Below are 9,754 nucleotides of genomic sequence, written 5' to 3'. Positions count from 1 at the left end.
TAAAAAAAATCAGTATGAGCTTCTACCAGCGCAATGTCTGTTTAATGAAATTTGCTGATGTGCCATGCACTTGCTGCTTCATTCCGGGACCTGTGAGTTTGCTGTCTATTCACCTCTGAAGTTCTTCATATTCGCTGCTACTAAGCAGATCACCTCTTTCCCTCCTTCTCAATATTTACTTTCCCTTTTGTTTCTTTTTAAAGATTTTATTTATTTATTTTTAGAGAGGGGAGGGAGGGAGAAAGAGAGAGAAACATCAATGTGCAGTTGCTGGGGGTCATGGCCTGCAATCCAGGCATGTGCCCTGACTGGGAATCGAACCTGTGACACTTTGGTTCGCAGTCCCGCGCTCAATCCACCGAGCTACGCCTGCCAAGGCTTTGTTTCTTGATTTGTCCACTTCCCATACATACTCTCATCTTCGTTATTTGTTCATTTCGTCTTCTGAATGAATGACTAAGCCAATAAAGTCAAGTGCAGAAAATATGAAAACTTACCAGTAAAAATATTAATAAAGCACACATGCACATTATTACTATCCATATTTTATTTAGCTTGGGAAGAAAAGGAATTTGCAATCTGGTCAGTTTTGGTTTCGTTTTTTCGGTCTTTTCTTTATCAATATCCATTTATGTGTTCCTGAGTGCAAGTTTTTGGGGATTGTCTGGGAATATAGGGACACTGAAAAATGACTGAACCCACATTAAACAAATGTAAAACATTTAGTTTTAGAGAGTATGAAAGAAAAGCAATTAATCTGTGTAAATGTTCGCATTTTACTAGATAAAAAAACTGAAGTAAAATTTTGCCCAGATATCAAGCATAGACCCCACCCCACTTAAATACACCCCTTATACACAGACATCGGCATCATGAGGTAAATTTGACTTAAAAATTGATATAATTCTAAAGACAAAGAAACAAAAAAGCCCACGATCAGAATAAATACAAGCAAGACACTCATTAGGAGACCTCACCAAGCAGCCCCTGGTTTGGCTTTCTGGGCGCCCAGGAGCCGCGGAAGGAAAACTACAGTTCCCAGAGTGCTTAGAGGGCGGCGCCTCGGGTTTCCAAACGCGCAGCTTGGGTCCCGCCCCCTCACTCCTGCCACTGGAGTTCCATGAGAAGTTCACAGAACTTCTCTTCTCCCATTGGTGGGCTCTCAGAGAGGTCACTCACTGAGTTCCCGTTGCCTTCGGTTCCTTCCAACCCACGGGCTCCCCGCCCGGTACCAAGATGGCGGCAGAAGCAGCTGGTGGGAAGTACAGAAGCACTGTCAGCAAAAGCAAAGACCCCTCGGGGCTGCTCATCTCTGTCATCAGGTGAGGGAGGCAGGAGGCAGGGTCAGGGGCCAGGGGCCAGCGGGCAGCGGCTGGACCTCCGCTTTGGCATGGAGAAGGGTGAGCCGGGTTCCACCCTGCTGACCCTTCCTTTCCCTCCTTGCCTCCTCTGAGCCCACCCCAGGGGGCCCCACAGACCCCTTTTCTCTGGGGTTGAGCTAGAGGGAGGAGCCCCGTCCCAGTCTTTTCTGTAGGGTGCTCGACCCTAAAAGCACGCTCACTGTTCTGGGCTTGGTAGAGAACGCCAGGTGTGGTCATTTATTCCTTCCACGTTGATCCGTCGATTGCCTTCTGCTGGGCTCGCCGAGGAAGGTGACCACCTGTGAATGGCCACAGCCTCACGTGCAAGAGGCTGTGGTGAGCTGGTGGAAGGGCTGTGGGTTTGAAGGCACACGTCCGTTTCCGATTGTTATTCTGCCTTCCTATCCCGGTCTGCTCCTAAAAACAGAAATTAAAAAGAAAGAAAGAGAAGAAACAAATTTCAAGTTACCCTCCATGCCTATTATTTTCCCAGAATATAAATGGTGGGAGTGGTGGGCCTTTTATGGTTTTGTTTTTTTTTTAAGTGAAATAAATTGAGGATGGAAGAACACTTTCAAATAACATTAAGATGAGAGAGAGAGTAACTAAAAACACTTGAGTGAAATATGACACGTTTTTACGTTGTTGACATTCCAATTTTAACTCTGGCATTTTCCATAAAATAAAACAGGAATGCCCGCCTTCTTCCCCCCCCCCCCGACCCCCCACCCCGTGCCAAACTTTTGGTTGAGTTCTTGAAGGGCTCTTGGAGAGTCCTGATCTTTTTAAAACCCAGGCCTAGCAGTGTCTGGTAGTTAATAAGCTGTTGAGTGAAGGAACAACCTGCCATTCCCAGACTGATAAAGACCCATCTCGTGGGTGTCATTTAGGGACTTCTAGTTTAAGATTATGGCATATTAATCATTATTACAAAAGAATTTTAAAGGATTAACATGATAATTCTCAGTATGGAAATTCTTAAGATTCTTGGTGGGCCATGCACAGAAGATGCTGTTCTGTTGTGGACACCTTTCTTGACGTGACAACACGCAGGTAGCGTAGGTGTTTCATGATATTAGAATATTTGTAGCTTCCCATCCTAATCCACTGTGGAAGTATAATACATGATTTCTTTGGGTTCTTTTTTGAACTGGTTTATGTTTTTCTGCCTTGCAGTCAACATTCATTTGGACAGTATACATTTATTGCCTGTTTGTAGTAGTATGGTCCTGGCACTTATATGTACTTCGGAAATATTTATTTAAAACATTTTATTTATTTATTTATTTTTAGAGCGAGGGAACGGGCGGGAGAGAGGGAGAGAAACATCCATTGATTGCCTTTCACACATGTCCTGACCAGGGATGGAACCTGCAACCTAGGCATGTGCCCTGACTGGGAATTGAACCTGCGAACTTTCGCTTTGCCAACTAACTGAGCCACACTAGTCAGGGCCTTTGGAAATATTTATTGAATCAATAAGTGAATGCCCTGAGTTTTGCAAAGACTAATCTGACATGATGTTACAGTGGACTATATACTTATGATATTATAGTATACTGTATTTACAACATCTTATATAATAGGCTATACTTGAGGGATAAAATATATAAGTACAAACTATGACATAAGGCTAGAAGAGACAGATGGAATGTGGTGGGATTCCAGGAGGAAGAGTAATTATTTCTAGTGGAAGTGGAGTGGGGAATTAGGGGTGTTAGCATCTATATAAAATGTAACTTTTCACCGGTGTTCTTATGTTTCTGTAGGCTTTACCCATTTCTTTTATACTATGTCAGTTTTATTGAATGCAGTTAAATTACCCTAAATGTCCTGTATTTGAAAAAAGCATTAAAAAAAAACAAAGCATTTTTTTTCCCCTGATACAGATTCAGAAACATACATTGCTTTTGGTTACTTTTGTGTTCTCCAGGGGAATCTTCCCAATGCTGCGTGGTGTAGAGTGTGATCTGTGGTTATCCGTCCATTTCTCATGCCCATGTATATTACTTTCACACTATCACCGTGATTCAGTCCTAGGCATTTTCTGCTCTGACGTCTGCTGCATGTTATTGTTTTCATTTTCCTTCCTTGCCTTTGGCCACCTCAGGCCATTTGAACAACCCCTATTTTGTCATATTTGTTACCAGCGTGATATAAATGGAGCGTCCACACCTAGCACTGTGGACACGTTTGGTAAGGATTGGGTTCATGTTTATATGTGACCTTTTTAAGACTGATGTTGTTGATGTCAGAGTGTTTGTTGATGTTTGTATTTCATTTCTTTGAGTCACAGGAACACTTTGGGGTTGGAGTGAGGGAGTTACTATTCTGTCTCCTTGTTGTGTTTCTCCCTGATGTGCTTCTGAACATGCCCAGTGGTTTAAACTTCATAAACAGTAGCCGTGAATGAGAGGAGGATTGTTGTATCACTTCGGTGTTTGGGTGGGAGGAGAGTCGGGGGCGAGTACTTTAGGGAACAGAACGGGGAATGTAGTTGCTAAGGGAGTGGATCTTAAAATTTCTCATTACAGGAAAAAAGTTGTAACATGAAGTGACAGCTGTTAACTTATAGTGGTAATCATATTGCAACATACACATCCATCATGTTATATACCTTAAATAAATATAACATTATATGTCATTTATATTGGGTTGGCTAAAATATCCCTTACTTTTTTTCCAGTGGATGGCTGTAGCAGCACTTAGTTGTGTTTAACTTCATTCGAAACAGTTTTCTTAGTTTCAATTGTGACAGCTGTCAGATCAGCGTGCATTAAAAAACGTGTATGTGCAGTGTACGGAGAAGGTGCTGTGACTGATCAAACGTGTCAAATGTGGTTTGCAGGGTTTCTTGGTAGTCTTGACATTTTGGCCAAATAATTCTTTGCTGTGGAGCTGGCTGTCTTACACATTGGAAGATGTTTAGCAGCACCCCTGGCCTCTACCCACTAGAAGCCAATAGTGAAAGACAGCTGACATACTCCACATATCCAAATCAATAAAGTTGTTGGTGAAAATGAAAAAGTGTAAGTGTGTTTTTATTTTATGGAAAAAATGTAACAGACATTTTGGCCAACCCAATATCTCAATAAAATTGGAAGAAAAAGAATGAGGTATGTATGTATATTTCTTGTTAGTGAATTGTTCTGTCATTCTTTAGCTGCTGCTTTGTCTATCTGTTCAATTTGTATTCTCTGTGTTATCCTTACTGCAGCATGGCACTGATGGTTCTTAATTTCTGGTGTAAAATTTGATTACCTCCTCTTACGCTTAACTTCTTTTCAAATTCTCTGTCAATACTGCAGCTTTCAGGGAACAAATCTCTATAAGGAATGACTGTTGTATTCATTCATTCATTCATTCATTCAAATCCTCCCCTGAGGATATGTTCATTGATTTGGTGGGGAGAGAGAAAGAAAGGGAGAGAGAGAGAGAGAGAGGAAGAAAGAAACAGAGAGACATTTATGTGAGATTGGTCGCCTCCCCTACGTGCCCCAGGTGGGGATCGAACTCCCAACCTATGTGCCCTGACCAGGAGTCAAACCCACAACCTTTTGGTGCATGAGACAATGCACCAATCAAGTGAGCCACCTGGCCAGTGTGGGAAAACACAGTTTAGACTCATGTTTATTAAGTCTGAGCTACATCTTCAGGAGTCATGGAACTGCCTATGCCAGTTTCCTTTCATGTTTCCTTGCACTCACCATTTTGTTACAGTAAATTACATGTTAGGGAGAGTCTATTGTCCTTTGAAAAGCTTGCTTCTTTTAGCTTTATTTGTCTTTTTATCACTGAGCAGTTGTTTTTCTTTTTTGAATAGTGCACATTAAAATTTCTCCCTTAATTCTTTTGTTTGGTTAGGTAAAAAAAATGTCATTTCTAGACTACATTATGCATTAACATAAGTTTTTTTCTTTTTTTACCAGATATAGATATATATATTTTAAAAATTATTTTATTGTAGTTCAATTACAGTTGTCTGTAACAAAAGTTTTTATGTACTTTAAAATGCTGTTCCTATTAGTTAGAGGAGCACTTAACAGTCATCTTTTAACACTGGATAAAAAAGTGCAGGCGAATACGAGTTTGACCTAAGGACAGGGTAGGTGTAGACGTGGAATATCCGGCTCTCATCACTGTTCCTAATCACAGTACCAGATGGTTAAATAATGACTCTATTATTCTGTAGTGTGGTCGTCCATCAGTGTAATTTAAAGATGAAGTGTAGTGTCATTGTAATGAAAGGATTACATTTGGCAGATGAGTATTTTTTAAAGTACCTTGAGACTCATAAATGAAATTCTTAACCGTTTAAAAAGTGTTTGAAACAGTATTTCAGGACAGTCAGACGTTTCAAAGGGTGTGCTCCGTGGCTTTGCAGGAGAGGTCCTCCGGTGGTGAGGTGGGGCTTTGGGAGAGACAGAGTGCTTGGGATTGAGGCTGTTGGGGTGCTGCTGACTGCAGTGTTTGGTTTGAAGTCTTGCTGTTGGCCCTTTAAGATGGAACTAACTGGGTGGACAGAGTCCCGGTTACCTGCCGATGTACAGTCTGGACAGTTTTATCCTCATGCGCGGACACAGCATTTTCCTGCTTTGCTATTGACCACCCCCCTCCAGCCCCACCCTCGTGTTCGGTGTGGAGTTGGAGTGGGAAGCCTTTCTGAACGGGAAATAAGCAAGGTGGCATTTGGGAGGTGCGGTTTTATTTTTGTGAGTTCTTGTCAGATTTTTAATTGGGAAATGTGTCTACCACTTACTGTTAGGTGATTTGCCTTCCAATTAAATGTTGACTCTTCTCTTTATCAGTTGGTCTTTAATGGCCGGCTTAATTGGGAAGACACACTTGGCTGTGACTGAGGAGACCTTACTGAAACTCGGAGCGGAGCTTTCCTGGACAGGCGCTGGTTACAGATGTCAGGGAGGCTGGAAGGCTCGCGTTTTCATCAACTTCCAGGTCTTCACAGAAGATGGGATTTCAAAAGCGTAGAGAATCCTTTCTTGTGGACACCTGTTCAATTCCTCAGAGAGTGTTATGGTCGAGCCCACATTTAATTCAAAGGAGACTTTGTTGGAGGGGCCCAGGCTTTGATGGGAGCGTTGAACAAAGAGCTTTGAGGTTCCCGACACAGTCTGTGGTGGGAAGGGGAGCCGGACCTGGAACCGTGTTGGGTGGGCGGTGTGGTCTCCAGCACCGCCTTCCCTCATCGTCTGAGCCTGTCCCGCGATGCTTCTTAAGGTTGCCAGCTCCCTTTGTCCCCTGGGGAGTCTTGCCACTAGTTTGAAAATTTCTACAAGAATAGCTGGAGACTAAACACTTTTTAAACTTTCTGGAAGTCCTGGGACATCTGAAAGCATATGTGGGTGCAAGGGGAAAAAGTTCCATTTTTTTTTTCTGGCCAAACATGCAGAATTAGTATCTTGGGAACCCATGTTGTAGTTTCTAACCTCATGTATAATTTTAACACGGTAATTTCTTGAAGGCTTTGAGGCATATGGTTTTAATGTTGGGTGACTGGTCATTTTTTTTCGAGCCATTACTTATGGGTAGGTGTGGTCACAGCCTTTGGTGGGCAGTGCAGTATTGTAAAGTAACCTTGGACCAGTTACTTAAAACCATCATATCTTACTTTCTTACTCGTAGAATGGGGTAATAAGGTGATCTGCTATGGTTTTTGGGAAAATTAAGTAAGAGTAAATAAAAGTGCCTCGCATAGTTTGGGTTAGAGAAGGCACTCAGATGTTCATTTCCTAATTTTCAGCATCGGCAGCTTCTCCAGTTACAAGAAACTTGATGTTAATGTTTGCCAGAGAGCAACCAGGTTATGTTAATTTTCCTCCAGAACCGTCCTTGTCAGGTTGGCTAGAAAGTTTGATTCCATTTGCCAGAATGTTCTCTGTGTATCCAGGGAGCCTTGTGTAGCTGAATTTAGACGGTTATTATTTGATGATCTGAGAGTCAGCAGAAGCAGCTAGATTTAATGTTTGCTTGTGTGTGTATGTAAAACAAAATGTAAACCAACATAAAATGTAAGGTAGATTTATTAGATTATAGACACGAAGACTATATAAGCAAGCAAATTGAAGGGCCATGATTTCTTTGCCTAGATAATCCTTGCTGCCATCAAAAAATTATACCGATGATTGCTAAATTATATGCATAATTTTCTAAAATTAGTCACATATTTAAAAAAGTTCAAATATTTGGAGAGGAGCAACAACTAAAAGAAAGTGAAGGCTTTTCTCCCTGTTCATTTCCTTTCAGAACTATCATATAGCTCTGTTAATTGTCTTGGGCTGGGTCCCTTGAGGAAAATTGAAGACTATATTTAAGTATGTGTGGATGTATAATCTTAACAAAATAAAATATATTTAATGTATCAGTGTAATGTTGTTTATGAATTTATATGTGAGGAATCTTCATAAAGATTATAATATATGTTCTTTAGACAAATGGGGTCGCACTGTGTGCTGTTGAATCTTTGCTCATTTGTTTTCTGTATATTACTGTGTATCTCAGAGGTCTTTTCTAGCGGTGCACAGTTGTCTCTGTCGTCCTTTTTAGTGGCCGTGTAGCATTGTGTCGTGGATGTACCATGGTCTATTTAATTAGTGGCCACCCTTTGTTTAGTTTTTAAATACTTCATTTGTTTCTTTATTTCTTTTTATCTTCTGTTGAAAATGCACTGCAGTGAGGACTCATGTACACTGGGGGTGTGTCCGTGATTTAAGTTTAGGGCAATGGCAGTGCAGTAGCTGCATCAGGGTGTGTGTGTGCCCTTGGTGTTTTGACGGACAGAGTCAAAATGTTCTTAAGATGGTGATTTACACTCCCACAGGAGATGTAGTAGAGCACCTGTTTGCCTGTGGCCCTTCCAGAAACTAGGTTTTTATAAAAAATTATTAAAGTATAGTTGACCTACAATAGTGTGTGAGGTTCAAGTATGCAACATTGTGGTTTGACATTTGCGTACCTTAGGATGTGATGACCGTGATGTCCAGTAACCGATCTGTCACCTTAACAAAGTTATTACAGTATCGTCATGGACTGTATTTTCTGTGTTCTGCATTACATCTCCACGACTTTTTATAACGGGAAGTTTGTACCTCTTACTCCTTTTCACCTTTTTCACCCATCCCCTCCTACCCCCAACCCCCATCTACCACCAGTTTTTCTCTGTATCTGAGTCTGTTTTGCTTGTTCATCTGCTTTGTCTTTTGTAGATTCCACACATGAGTGAAATCATATAGTATTTGTCTTTCTCTGACTTATTTCGCTTAGCGTAATATCCTCTAGGTCCATTTATGTTGTCGAAGATGGCAAGATTTCATTCCTTTTTATGGCTGAATCATATTGCATTGTGTATGCATATATATATATCACATCTTGAGAAACTGGATATTTTTAATGATTGTCTTTATTAACTATGCTGTACTAAAAAGTTAAGAGGGGAGTGTTTCTCTCACTGTCATTTAGTGAATACATGTATCCATGTATCTGGGTACACGTGTTTTGCAAATATTTTTTCCCAGTCTGTGGTTTGCGTTCTCATTCTCTCAACAGTGGCTTTCCCAGAGTAGAAGTTCTTTTATTTTAATGAAGCCCAGCTTATCAATTATTTCTTTCACTGATTGTGTCATTGATGTTGTATCTGAAATTCATTGCCATCCCTAAGATCATCTAAATTTTCTCCTATGTAACTTTCTACGAATTTTATATTTTGTATTTTATATTTAGGTCCATTATTGATTTTGAGTTAAGTTTTCATGAAGGGTGTAAGATCTATGTCTAGATTCATTTTTTTTTTTTTTTTGCATGTGGCTGTCTAGTTGTTCCAGCACCATTTGTTGAAAAGCTCTTTCCCCATTCTGGACTAGATGGAGGGTCCTCAGCAACCTTCCGTGCTTGCTGCTCTCTTTTGGGCTCACTTGGCCTTGCAACGTTTCCCATTTTTCTTTATAAAAGTTAGATCACACAGATTCGTAAAATATGTAGTCGTAAAAGAAAAACATTGTCCAATAATCTCATTTCCCAGAATACTTTCCATTTTCCTTTTGTACAGTGTTCATGTGGACCTTGTCCACCTACGTACAGAGATAATAATTGTGAATTATAACAAAGTTAACATTTTTTAGCATGACAGATTTTTTTCATGTTAGTCTTTGTAGTTATATAAATACTTTTTAAGTGGGAGAATTAAAAATATAGGAAATTACAGAGAAGAAAATATAAATTACTCATATTCTTTTCACCCAGAATTAACTACTGTTAATAACACTATTTCCATTACAAAATCATTGTATTGTTATAAAAATAGTATGCACTCATTAAAGGTATTCAAACAATGGAAATGCCGAAAAATGTGAAGATAAAAATAAAACATTGTTTTAAAC

At 40.2% G+C, this 9,754-nt stretch overlaps 1 protein-coding gene across 1 annotated transcript in view; it reads left to right on the top strand.

Annotated features, from left to right (window-relative positions):
- Positions 1 to 1,208: 1,208 nt before the first annotated feature.
- The window catches only part of EXOC4 (exocyst complex component 4), a 674,858-nt gene continuing 666,312 nt past the window's right edge, over positions 1,209 to 9,754 (top strand). The window contains exon 1 of the mRNA XM_045855728.1: positions 1,209 to 1,322. Within this exon, the coding sequence (XP_045711684.1) occupies positions 1,237 to 1,322 (86 nt within the window). The 5' untranslated portion in view covers positions 1,209 to 1,236. The remainder of the gene's footprint in view (positions 1,323 to 9,754) is intronic.

This window comes from Phyllostomus hastatus, unplaced genomic scaffold, assembly GCF_019186645.2.
Source record: "Phyllostomus hastatus isolate PE091 unplaced genomic scaffold, TTU_PhHast_1.1 phas_scaffold_114, whole genome shotgun sequence".
Classification (NCBI taxonomy): domain Eukaryota; kingdom Metazoa; phylum Chordata; class Mammalia; order Chiroptera; family Phyllostomidae; genus Phyllostomus; species Phyllostomus hastatus.
Note: the sequence above shows the minus strand (reverse complement) of the source record. Positions and strands in the feature narration are given on the sequence as shown.